The following is a 13,786-nucleotide window of genomic DNA, read 5'->3' as shown; positions in this document are numbered from 1 at the left end:
AGATAGATAGATAGATAGATAGATAGATAGATAGATAGATAGATAGATAGATAGATAGATAGATAGATAGATAGATAGATAGATAGATAGATAGATAGATAGATAGATAGATAGATAGATAGAAAGATAGATAGATAGATAGATAGATAGATAGATAGATAGATAGATAGATAGATAGATAGATAGATAGATAGATAGATAGATAGATAGATAGATAGATAGATAGATAGATAGATAGATAGATAGATAGATAGATAGATAGATAGATAGATAGATAGATAGATAGATAGATAGATAGATAGTGCTGTGCTAGGGGGTTCTCGAAAGATGCGCTACTTTGTATATCATTGTGCTACTAAAGGCAATCTCAGAGGCCACGCAGAATGAAACACGTGGTTGAGATAAACTCCTCCAGGTGCCACAATGTTTCAGAACCATCGATTTCCTACCAGTATTTTTTTATACGAAGAAGTGGTGGTAAATATACGAAGAAGTGGTGGTAAATACTCGGCAAACCAGTTATGTGTCTTTGTGCAACTAACGAATAAAAAAAAAAGAAGCGTACAACTAAGCGTCTAAAACTAACGCACCATTTGCCACCAGTTGTCCCTTGGCGCAGCGTTTTCAAAAACTATCACGCACATCTTGATTATTGAACCGAGGATTTACGTTCCGCGGTGCCACGCGGCTAACTATTCATCTTGAGGAGAGTGGCTTTTATTGCACAAAAAAATGAATTGGTGCAATATTGCCAATAACTTGAAGAATCATTTGGGCACTGACGCAGGAGAAGCAATGAAAACGAGTGAACCTGGCGCTCAAGTTGGAGCTGGCACAGCCGCCAACAGCGGTGTCAGTGAGTGCGATATTTCTCCTGTAAGCTCAACTGGATTGCAAGAGAAGCAGGGAAAAAAAAGGCATCGCCACCACAAAAAGTGAGCTTCTTTTAAGTTCTTAATTAACACAGCAGCATGACATCGGCTAAGGATGCAAATATACGTTCAGTACCATTGAAGAGATAGTTTTGTATTATTTGATAGGTGTATGTACAAAACATTTCTCTTATGTATGGTCAAGTATTTTTGCTCTCTTATTTTTTTAACATTGTTATCTGCTTTTATGGTGCTGTATTATCTAATCAAACTTTGAATAAAATACTTTGCTGACGTGAGCTTGTGTTCTCTGTTCAGCAATGTTCATTTACGTAAATTGTGCCACTGCTTTTCTTATGCAATGTCTTATTTGTAGAAATGCTGCGTTTGTCGCCCACGGGCTAACAGGATGAGTCAACAATATAATAAATTTTCCCACGTGGTCACTTCAGGCACCATCGCGACCACGACAATGAAGGAAAAGAACAGAAGGGCGTGAAGTGTACTGACAAAAGACGTAAGAAAAGCAGAGATGCTGCGAAAACCTCCCCAGCGTCGCCACCAAATGCATCCTCGGCAGTTTGCCAACCGTCGAACCAGAAAGTAGCAGGAACGGATAAACCACTAGTAAGTGGCATATGGCTCTAGTTTTTATTATCAAAAAGGGTGTTCATTCGAGCTAGTTGATTATTCATGGCTGTGAAAAACAGCGCAAAAAAACGCGGACGAGCACACAGAAAAACGAACGCTGAAAAGACCCTTTAGAAAATTCAGTCTGGCAACATTTCTCTTCCTCCATATCTTGTTCACTCGTGCGAGCTGGTGGCCTGTGTGTCCCAGCGACGCCGATGAATGCTCCCTGCAGCGCGCACGGACATCGCTTGTGTTCCTGCAGGACGTGTACCGCGTTTACGCCAACGAGCATTCCTTGGAAGCCGTGTCCTTGCTCTGCCGGTCATGACAGCCCGTCCACCGCCCGAAGAGGTCATACAAGCGCCGCTGTGGCACTGCTCCCTGAAGTGGCTGCTGTGCCTCCTCTAGGGCGTCCCACGGACTGCCACCCAAAACGCACATACGCAGCAATAATTGCGTATGGATGTCAGTAGCACGCATCACCGTGGGCGAACAAGACATGGCAAAAAATGTGTTTTCTGTTTCGTTCAATAGGTGGCACTGAATTTTGGAAAGGGGTTCATTGAACAGGCACCACCAGCATTGATGTACGCAGATGATATAGTGCTAATGGCCGGCAACAAGGAAGATTTGCAGAGATTAGTGGACATCTGCGGTAATGAGGAAGATAGGTTAGATTTCAGATTCAGTAAGGAAAAATCAGCAGTCATGATTTTTAATGACAATGAAGGTAGTGAGCTTAGAATACAGGAGGTCAAGCTAGAGACAACAGATAAATACAAATGTCTGCGCGTATGGATAAGCAATGGGGCCGAGTATCTAAGGGAACACGAAATATACGTGACGACTAAAGGTAGCAGGAATGTAGTGGTAATGAAAAACAGGGCACTGTTGAATTACAATAGGTATGATGAAGTGAGAGGAATATGGAAAGGGGTCATGGTTCCTGGTACGACGTTCGGCAATGCGGTATTGTGCATGAGATCAGAAGTTCAAGCAAGATTAGAAATTAAGCAACGTGGAATAGGTAGGCTTGGCTTAGGAGCTCACGGGAATACACCAAATCAGGGAGTACAAGGTCATATGGGATGGACATCATTTGAGGGCAGTGAAGCTAGCAGCAAGATAAAATTTGAGAGGCGATTGAGAGAAATGGGGGAGGAGCGTTGGGCTAGGAAGGTATTCAGCTACTTGTACATGAAGAATGTCGATACAAAATGGCGGAAGCGAACCAGAAAATTGACTGGTAGATACTAGGAAAATCGCAGGGGGCCGAACCAACAAGAATTATCGGTTAAGAAGATGGTGAAGGAAGCTCAGACCGATATGTGGAGAATTGGCATGATTAAGAAGTCCGCACTAGAGATCTATTGAACTTTTAGGCAGGAAATTGCCAAGGAAAGGATCTATGATAATACTCAAGGTAGTTCTCTACTGTTTGAGGCCAGAACGGGAGTATTGCGAACCAAAACATATTGGGCCAAATACGAAGGGGTAGACACGGTATGCAGTGCCTGTGGATTGGAAGAAGAAACTGCCGAACACTTGAGAATGTTCTGTAAAGGGCTTCACCCTATAGTTCAGGATGATGGCGCAGAGTTTTCCAAAGCACTGGGGACAGTGAGGGCCAAATACACCTTAAGCGGGTAGAATTAACTAGAAGGAGCTTATCTGATTGGGGGCTAAAATCAAGGCACGAGTGAAAATGAAACCCTTCACTGCAAAGTACGAATCCTCAATCTCAATATTTAAAGGAAAAAAATAAATCTATTTTTGATTCATTGGGTATTAAGGCTTGGTGGCGCTAGCCACCGCCCGATCTAAAGGGTACAGCCATATCCATTCATTCATTCATCCATCTATTCTAACAAGTTTATTTTTCTAGAAAACAATTTATAGCAGTGATACATAACTGATGACAGAGAAGTAGATCATGCGCATGAATTCCTTCTCTTAGTGAGCAACAACCGCTGAAGGGGTACTTACGCACTCGGCACCAGCCTTGTCATGTCTACAATGTCCCGCGCATTCAGTTCCCTGTTCCTGGCGACGACGCACAACTTCACATACGCCAGAACACGACCTTAGCGAGAACAGTGATTAGCTAATTAGCCTTGTTTATATTTACCCACATTGTATTTGTGCTCTGATAGTTTATGACCGAAGTGTCTGCCCGTCTGGCCTATGTGCAGTACGCCGCAAGATAACGATACGCGACCTACAACGTTCCCAAGTACACTGGACAAATGTGTAATTGTGCCTAATATTACCAGCACATGCTACACCTTTTTTTGAGGTTTGGGTTTGTGATCCTGCCAATCTCGGGCAGCTTGTCAGCTGCGAAGAATTCAACGCAGGCATTAGCTTGCTGGGCGGTGTTTTTTTTTTTTAGAATTTGGGAAAGAGCATGCGAATTCGAAACTGTTTTTTCGCTCATCTGCAGACACCCTGCAAAAGAAGTCTAAGCACTCATTAAATCTTACTTCTTCACAAAAGAGAGCGATTTCTGCGCCTAATGCGATTGTTTCTTTTTTTTATTATAAAGGGCTTTAAGTTGCGTGTTTTTCGGGAAAATAACTCGTTTGTGGTCAACGCTGGTTCATCTTCAAGTTTGTGTTTGACTGTTGTTTTCTCGCGCTGTTATTTACACCCGTTATTCAATTGTATGAGAAAATAAGTTCTATCTTACTAGGACAGTACACGGTTCAAATGAAAATTAGAAAGATAGAGTAATAAAAGAATATGACTGTACATATGTGGCTTCGGCAAAAGCAATTTGGTTTTCGCGAAAGTAAGGGGCCTGATTGGCAATCAGGTACAAATAACCTTGTCCTGCTTCCAGACAGGCAGGAAGCAATCATCACAAGGAACACAGAAAGAGGATAAGACACCTAAGGTCAACGAGAAGTCAGCACAGAAACCCGACACTGCGGACACTTTGAGAAAGAGAAGTGGTCCAGTAAACAGAAAAGGCGAACCCAGCAAACAGGCGTCACCTAAAAATGTTTTCAGCAGCCAAACTGGTGAGTAAACTAGAAATCCTGCTGACGGCTTAAGCTCCCTAATCTCTAATGTCGCTTTATCGCTAATGGACTGCAAATTTATATGGCCACACGATCTAAAATACAGTTCCTCTAGCGACGTTGTATTTTTCCCACTGTTACCCGATGCTGCTGACTTATCACGCAAATATTCATCCAAAAAGAGGCATTAGTTTGATCATTTTTCTGTTCTTGTACGCATTTTTCTTTGTAATCGAAATTCCCATGACATACAAAAAAAAAGCATAACGGACTAAATGTAGTTAATTTGTTCGCTGAAAATATTCACAATAACAAATGAAAGCACATATTTTCTATTTACCACAGCGTCCGAGGTAGTCTTCACTTTGTTCAAGGCACGTTTGCCACAGCACGTATCAAATATTTATAAGAATCAGTGAATCCGCTGTGGTAATTGAATAATTTAGGTGTGCCAGTGCCGAAATCCGAGACGGTTAATTTCAGAGTTGGGTGCCTTTCGTCACTTTTGAGAAAAACTGCGCAAAATATATACTTGAAAATGCACACTACTTATGGGTCATGTTTTTCTGCACAATATCTGATACTGAAGTAGAAAAACAGACGCATATAAGAGAGCGTCTGCTTCAAATCCGCAGTCCTGGCAAATGAAATGCCTGACTCATGGTGCAAGAATACTTTAGGTGAGCAAACTCTGGGACTATCAGCTGGTCAGTAATATACTGCGTCGCAATGAACTCAAGAGATGGCACTACGAGTTTTGCCCCTGCTCCCCGTCCCTCTCTAGATTAGGAAAGCCCCGCGACGTAAGAAAGTAGTGACGCTCATTTATCGTTGCCACAACACGCCCGCCGCGTCATCAACCTCCTCCCTTATCCCCCCTCTTTCGCGGCGCCGCTGGTTGATATCGCACGATAAGCCGGTTTTCTCATATTTGGAAACCGTCGCCCACGTGCCGGATGTGCCTTGCTGGATTTGCCGGCAGCGTGACACGGTGCTCAGTGCGGCGAGGTATTTATTGGCATGCCCCCAACGAGAACATAATCGGTCCCTCCCCACCAAGGGCTTGCTCCGCGGCGTTTGATAACCTAAAGTATTTGTTGCATCGTGTTGACGCCTAAAGCTGATTGATGAAGCTGCCCTTCATCATGCCCAACGACGCAGGCGCCGTTCCTCCAACCTTTCCAGCGGGGCCACCTACCTTACTCTGCGCCGGTCACTTGCATCTGTGAGATCCCCCGTTTTCTCTGGCACTGGCGACAAGGACGTCGGTGACTGGCTTTTTACGTGTCATTGGGTGAGAGTCCACAACAAAAGGGACGACGAAGCCATGTTGGGCTATGTCGCATTCTATTTGTCGGACCTGTGCAAGCTATGGCTTGTAAACCACGAAGCTGAGCTTACCACGTCCAGTCAGTCTTCAAAACAAGTCTTACCCAAGTTTTCGGATGGCCCGAGGTGCGCAAACACCGCGCTAAACAACGATTGGGTGCTTGATCCCAAGAGCTTGGTGAGAATTTCACCAGCTGCATTGAGGGCATGCTTGACCTTCGCGAGCGGGTAAACGTGACGATGTCAGAAGGGGAGAAGATTAAAACTATATTGAAGGGCATTGGAACGACGCTTTCTAGATGCTGCTATCTAAGAGTCCTCGCACAGTCATAGAACTGACTGAATTCTGTATGAGTTACGATTAGCTGCGCAGGCAACGTTTTCATACCAGACGTCCCTCTGTGTCAGGCGCAGAGGCACGTCACCTCAGCCTTGGCATAGTAGATGACCACGCTCCTCTTCTCTCGGAGATACAAGACTTCATCCACACCGAAGTTACACGTCGGCTTTCTTTCATGTCCTGCGTACCCGACCAACCACGCAGTCTGTCACCTACGCTCCACCACTTCATCCAGGACCAGGTCGCTAAAACTAGTCCTCCAGCCCATGAACCACCGCCCGTCACTGCAGCTCCCACGTACGCAGAAGCTACTGCTCGACCTCGTCAACAGTTTCTTCAGCCTGTGCTTTTGTATTCACGAACAATCTTTTTACCACTGCCTATGACGATGACACTACAGCCGCACTTTCCAACCCGCCAGCCGCAAATCGGCATGTACCCGACCAATGGCCGCCGCGAATCCGCTCGCACTCCGACCAATGGCGGGCATATACGATGGCCATCCAATCTGTTTTGCCTGTGGTAGTATTGACCACGTGGCGCGTTATTTCCGTCGTCGACTCACTTTGGCGAACAATGAATGAGTGCCATCTTTCACTCCTCAGTTTTCGTCTGTGCCTTCCAGCTATTCTGTCTCTTCATTTCGCCATAGTCACTCAGACACACTTCCCCGCCGCTCATCATCCCCGAATCGACGCTTGTCTTCTCTGATGCGTCGCCGTACCGAACCCAAAATGCAGGAAAACTAATGGCTACAGTTCTCGAAAAACTAACTGTGTCCCCGCCTCCATGCACAAGTCCTCGCCCCTGTGCAGACAACTTGATAGATGTGTCGGTCGACGGTATTCTAAGCATGGCACTTGCCGACACCGGAGCCCCTGTATTCGTAATTTCCGCCCAGCTGTGCCGCAAGCACTGAGAGGTCCTGACGACATTATCCCATCTATCTTTCCAAACGGCGAACTCACAATACATGGCACCTCTCGCGGCCTGTACAATGTAAACACGAGTCGTCATCCAAGGACTTGTGTATATTGTCGAGTTTGTCGTGCTCCGCTCGTGTTCCTATCACGTAATATTGGCTGGGACTTCTTTGCGAATAATAATGACATTAACAACTGCTGAACTTGAGCTTCCCGCTTTTTCAGATGTTTTGCTGTCAACACCCGCATTCAGTGTAAGAGACTGTCTGTATTCAGTGACAGAACCATTACTCCACGCTCTGTCCTGGTTTTGCCGGTCTCGTGTACTGATATTCTCAACTGCGATGTTACCTTTACAGTCTCTTAACTGTTCATACGCCGCAAATGTTCGCCGCTTCTAGTTGCTATCTTTGCTGTCCGCGGTGAGTCACGAAAACGCTCGTTCACAACACCCTGGAGTGGCCTTCACCTTTATACCATGGTGAAAGTGTCGGTCGGATACAGATGATCTACCCCCGTCACTTTTTTGACACTCCGGTAACTTCGATTTCTGCAAAACTAAGTGCACTCACTTCTGACCCTGTTGTTGACCAGCCTCTCTTCGATGCTTTATATTGCTCTGTCGACACCGCAACGTCGTCTTCCGAACGAAGCCAGCTGATAAACATGCTGCAGAGGTACCGCGCTTCTTCTTGCTACTATTTCTCACAAGATTGACACAGTAAGCTATCCGCCTCTACGGCAATGACCTTATTGAGCATCAGCTTCGGAGCGCCGTGGTATGAAGATCAGGTTGCTGAAGTGCTCCAGCGAGGCATCGTGCAGTCACCGGTCGTTCTTGCGAAGATGAAAGTTGGCTCCATTCGGTTCTTTGTCTACTACCATCGTTTAAACAAGATCACCCACAAGGACATTTCCCCGTTGCCGCGAATCGTCTACGCCCTCGATTGTTTGCAGGGAATGGGATGTTGCTACATTCCTACTGGCAAGTTCCTATGGAAGCATCTGATCGACCTAAAACATCATTTTCACAAATTACGAATATACAAATTTACCATCCTTCCTTTCGGCCTATGTAATGCTACAGCCACTTTGGAGAGAACTATGGACACTATTTTACGAGAGCTCAAGTGGAACACATGTTTATGCTACCACAATGACGTCGTAGTCTTTACCGCCAAATTCAACACCCATTTAGGTCGTCTCGAGTACGTTGTCATATGCCTCACCGACGTAGTGCTTAAACTCAACCTGAAAAAATGTGATCTCGGTGCCCGGCAGCTGACAATTCTTGATCACGTAGTATCGCGGGGAGGCATTTTTCCAGACCCAGCCATGCATCGCGCTGTCAGCGATTTTCAGAAACCTAAAACCGGAAGGAGATTTGGTGTTTTGTCGGCTGGTCGTCATACTTCCGACGCTTCATTCAAAAGTTCCTCTTCATCCTCTTCATATGTGCGCCCCTGAAATGCCTTTTTAGTGGCGACAAGGACCTTTCCCCTTGGTCACCAACCTTCAACGACGCCTTCGCCAAATTACGCCACTTGCTGAATTCGCCGCTCATCATCCGCCACTTTGATCCTGACGATCCGAAGAAGGTTCACACTGCCGCCAGCGGCATCGTATTTGGCGCTGTGCTAGCACAACTTAAACAAATGCTTGATGAATATGCGTCGCCTACGTGAAAGCCGAGGCTAACTGCTCGGTGACCGAGGAAGAGAGCTTAGCCATTACTTCAGCCCTTGTTAAATTTTGCCCTGACTCGTATGGCCACGCATTTGACGTGGTAACTGCCCCACCACGGTGGCCTAGTGGTTAAGGTACTCGGCTGCTGACCCGCCGGTTGCGGAATCAAATCCCGGCTGCGGCGGCGGAATTTTCGATGGATGCAAAAGTTCTGTAGGCCTGTGTGCTCAGATTTGGGTCCACGTTAAAGCACCCAAGGTGGTCAAAATTGCCGCAGCCCTCCACTATATATGGTGTCTCTCATAATAATATGGTGATTTTGGGACGTTAAACCCCGCACATCAATCAATCAATTACGTGATCACTGACCACAACGCCCTTTCCTGGCTTTCCACTCTTATGAACCCTTCTGGACGACTTCTTTGCTGGGCGCTTCAACTTCAGTAGTATAACATCTGCGTTATTTACAGATCCGGTCGCAAGCACACGGACGCTTACGCCCTTTCTCGCTCATCGGTATCAGTTGACGCTGTTTGCCTCGCTTCCCTTGCGCCTGCACTTGCAACAATCGTCTTGCTCAATATGACGTTGGAGCAATGGAAGGATCCCTGTATCAGCGCTCTCCTGAACATCCTTTCTAATCCTTTCGATTCTTCGCCATATCATGCTCTCCGCCCCCAGGCTATCAGCTTTTGCATTCGAGTTGACCTCCTTGATTGATTGATTGATTGATTGATTGATTGATATGTGGGGTTTAACGTCCCAAAACCACCATATGATTATGAGAGACGTCGTAGTGGAGGGCTCCGGAAATTTTGACCACCTGGGGTTCTTTAACGTGTGCCCAAATCTGAGCCCACGGGCCTACAACGTTTCCGCCTCCATCGGAAACGCAGCCGCCGCAGCCGGGATTTGATCCCGCGACCTGCGGGTCAGCAGCCGAGTACCTTAGCCACTAGACCACCGCGGCGGGGCGAGTTGACCTCTTTCTTCGAGGCAACTACTTTTCCGAAAGTGCCAAGTGACTTCTTGCGATAGCCGGCCATTTCCATCCTTTTATATGTGACGCTTTCCACGTACACCCGCCCCGCTGCGGTGGTCTAGTGACTAAGGTACTCGGCTGCTGGCCCGCAAGCTGCGGGGTCAAATCGCGGCTGCGTCGGCTGCGTTTCCGATGGAGGCGGAAATGTTGTAGGCCCGTGTGCTCAGATTTGAGTACACGTTAAAGAACCCCAGGTGGTCGAAATTTCCGCAGCCCTCCACTACGACCTCTCTCATAATCATATGGGGGTTTCGGGACGTTAAACCCCCCATACCAATCAATCCACGTAGACCCACAGTGCACGCATGCGGGCCTCTTCAAGACATACGCTGGGCTTTGAGTCCGATTGTATTTGAGCGGCATGTGTAAATATGTGTGGTAGTTCGTTCGCTCATCTCCTCAGTGCCAACGATCAAAGACCTCCCGGACAAGTCTACACATCACAACCTATACCCTTTCCTAGTCGCCCTTTTCATCGCGTTGGCATTGGCATTTACGAACCACTGCCGTCAACTGCTAGATTATCGTGGCCATGAACTACCTGACACGCTATGCCTAAACGGCCGCGTTGCTACCTGCCACAGCCCATGACGTAGGAACGTCTCTGTTGCATCATTTCATTCTTCGTCATGGTGCCCATCGCGAGCTCTTAAGCGACGGAGGCCGTGCCTTCCTTTCCGAAGCATTTAAGGCATTACATGAGAATGCCGAATCGTACACCGCACAAGTACAGCGTATCATCCGCAAACGAACGGCATGAGAGCGCTTCCACCGTACTCTTGGTGATATGCTATCAATGTACGCCACCTCTGATTGTTCGATTTGGGGATTATTTTCGCTTTCGTCACCTACGCTTCTATTACTGCGGCACAAGCTATTACTGAATTTTTCCGTACTTTCTTCCATATAGCCGAGAACCTCCACTAACGTTGACGCCATTCTTCCACATAAACTTGAGTCCGAATGTATTCCCTGTCCAAAGCAACCCGACCTACTGAAGAATGTCGCGAGCTTCTTTTAAACCAAGGACCAATGGCGGCAACAGTTCCATCAGCCTGGGGACCGTTTAGCGCCAACTTTTTGCCCTGGTGGTTTGGTATGACTTCGGGTACCCAATTCCGCACCCGGCTGCTCCACAGAACACGTTACTAAATGCCTCTGACCATATCTTGTTGTTGAACAAACGTCCTCTATCCATTATATCGTGGAGCCCATCCCGCCCCTTACAGATCTACGCTATCCTAGCCACGAACTTGTCCACGTCTCTCCCCTGAAGCTGTGGTAGTACCCAGTAGTTGTCTCCTCGCCTTATTCCGCCAGGATGTCACCTCTTTTTTTCTGCGGGGGGTGATTGTAGTGAAGAAGAGTGGTCTCGGCGTCATCACCCTCAGCATGAGGTCTTCGTTGCTGAGATCAGCTGACCGCTCCGGACCGCTGCCCTTTATGCTGCTGATCGCTGCCCCTTATGCTATTCTGCGCTGCGATTTCCTACCAATAAACCCCTTAACATTACGGTGGTTTTGTGACGTTGAACCTCAGCAATTATTCTTATAATATTTGGAAATATATGAGCGCTTTATTGAATTTTCATATTAATTTTCACAAAAGCTGCGATGGATGATAGGCTTCGTTAGCTCAGCAGCAGACAGCACATACCGAAAGAGTATGATGACGCAGTCGATGAAATGAATGTATTCGCGTTTTTCTTGTTACGATGCAGCCCTTAAGCCTTGCTCGTCAACGGCGGACAGAAGCCCCTGCTCGGCGTTCTACCTGGTGGGATGCTGGATACCGGTGACTATTGTGTGTGCACTGGGACTGGCCGTATATATCGTCGTTCATATGCTCATCCACCATACCTCCATGGCTGCCAAATTTGTCTGGAACCCATCGACGGCAGAGCTACAAAAGCTATGTTCCACCGCCACCTGCCGGCGAGCCATGGGCGCCATGACGGAATACATGGAAGAAGTCGATCCCTGCTTGGACTTCGAGCGTCACGTCTGTGGCAGATGGTGGGTGTTGCAAGCGAAAGCAATGGATGCCTCGTGAAACGTGCAAATTTGAACCGTTGACGTAAACGGTGTCAACACGAATTGTGAGAAAACTCGTTCACGTGATGACGTCGCCGTACGACGGCATCATAACGCCGCATGACCTCAAAGTTTGTCAGGTCATCATTTGACTATAATGTCGTCATCACATGACGCCATCACTTGGAGAAATGTAGGGCGATCATGAAGGCAGGGAAAAATCAGATGAGGTGCAGAAGCAATCCATCCGAATCTGGAGGCAGCGCAGAACCATGTTAGGGGCAGAGCAGTTTAGCAGAGGGTGGGACAGCTTCAATCAATCAAACAATCAATCAATCAAAGAAATTTATTTTCACCAAAAACAAAAACAAAAAGATTGAAACGAAAAAGCTATTATTTAGACTTAGAGTCGTCATAGACAAACTGATAAGAGACCCTGTGTGTTTTTGCACTGTTTCTTAACGAGAGCACGAAAGGCAGAAACAGTCATCCTGAAAAATGAAGAAAGAGAGAACTTCAAAACTGCAAAGTTCCAGCTAGTTCGTATGGCACAGGAAACAATATGCAGCGCAACATTTCTTGGACATCAGACGGCAACAGATAAACGCGAGCGCTATCTTGCCACTGATCTTTATTTCAAGAGAGACGTTTATTCACTATTTACCTAAATTTAGAACATAAGCACGCGCAGTACTTTCATGTGCATCTACGTCAATCGCATTAATTTATTTGGATTTTCGACATTGACACAAAAATTTACCATTTAGTTTTTTTTTGTTTTTTGCAATAGGTAGCATATATGACCAACTTATCATGGCTGGCAACGCGTCTGCTCTAGTGCGCGGCAGTTATTTATTTCGAGCTCCCAGTCTCAAGTTCAGTTTGAAAGAGCATTGAGCCAGGCCGGAGCAGTTGAACAAGGTGAACACAGCTGGCCACGTGACCACAGAAAACTGTGACGTGGGCGCCACGCGCGAGAATGTGTGCTAACGGGCACCAGACAGCTAGCACACGTGAAGTTGCAGGCACGGATAGAGCGCGGAGGTGGAAATGGAGGCTAGCGCAAGTCCAACGCGCGTGCCAGCCACCAGCCAACACAAACTCGTGACGTATGTTTGTTTACATTGCCCCCGCGTTGATTTCGACGCCGTGAGGGGCTCCACATCTCGCTCAGTCGTGTGGCGTGCACTTTAAAATTCATTTTAAACATTTTCCAGGCTACATTTACCCTTGTGTCTCGTAGATCTTTAGTATATGTCTCAGCTTAAAAATATCTCGCTAATTTTTCCGCTTTATAGGTTTTTGTGCCAGTGCTCCGTCATTATATTCTGAATAGGAACCGCTATTAACATCATTCCTTGGCCAAATAGTCTGTGAGATTCAATTGGTAGTGACTAACAGAATACAAACACCTGAAAAAAATTTCCATTCAGTGGTTCATAAATTCAACGATAATGTAGGCATTACAAACTTAGTTCAGTGCCGCCGTACTGGGTTGTAGCGTCGTGATATGGCAATTTTAGCAACAAAAAGACCTATGCAACTGTGTACGCCTTAGCATGCCTTGGTGCTTTCTACGTTTCATGACGTTCTGAATTGACATCTCGGTATACAGCAAAATTATCAGATCCGACGTATACAGTGGGAATCGATCATATACGAAGCACGAATGAGGAAGGTTGATATGTCCCTTTAAAATCAGTAGAATATTTCGATGTGGACACACTAAACAGAAGTAGAAATGTTATGCGCACTCACGTATCTAGATAAGGTGCAAGTACTTGCCTTACAGTCGCGTGAAGACGGCTCCACTAACGTTTGCAGTACCAGCACCCGCAGTGGTAGGCTGATATGCTGTATATCAAGCTAGCGAAGCGGCCGCAAGCGCACCATGAGCGTGACGTG

At 46.5% G+C, this 13,786-nt stretch overlaps 1 protein-coding gene across 1 annotated transcript in view; it reads left to right on the top strand.

The window, feature by feature from the left end:
• Positions 1-1,068: 1,068 nt before the first annotated feature.
• LOC142768308 (uncharacterized) overlaps positions 1,069-13,786 on the top strand; it is a 25,936-nt gene continuing 13,218 nt past the window's right edge. Inside the window, exons 1-4 of the mRNA XM_075870272.1 lie at positions 1,069-1,076; positions 1,325-1,499; positions 4,348-4,528; positions 11,569-11,863. Coding sequence (XP_075726387.1) covers positions 1,069-1,076; positions 1,325-1,499; positions 4,348-4,528; positions 11,569-11,863 — 659 coding nt within the window. The remainder of the gene's footprint in view (positions 1,077-1,324; positions 1,500-4,347; positions 4,529-11,568; positions 11,864-13,786) is intronic.

This window comes from Rhipicephalus microplus, chromosome 8 (assembly GCF_043290135.1).
Source record: "Rhipicephalus microplus isolate Deutch F79 chromosome 8, USDA_Rmic, whole genome shotgun sequence".
Taxonomy (NCBI): domain Eukaryota; kingdom Metazoa; phylum Arthropoda; class Arachnida; order Ixodida; family Ixodidae; genus Rhipicephalus; species Rhipicephalus microplus.
Note: the sequence above shows the minus strand (reverse complement) of the source record. Positions and strands in the feature narration are given on the sequence as shown.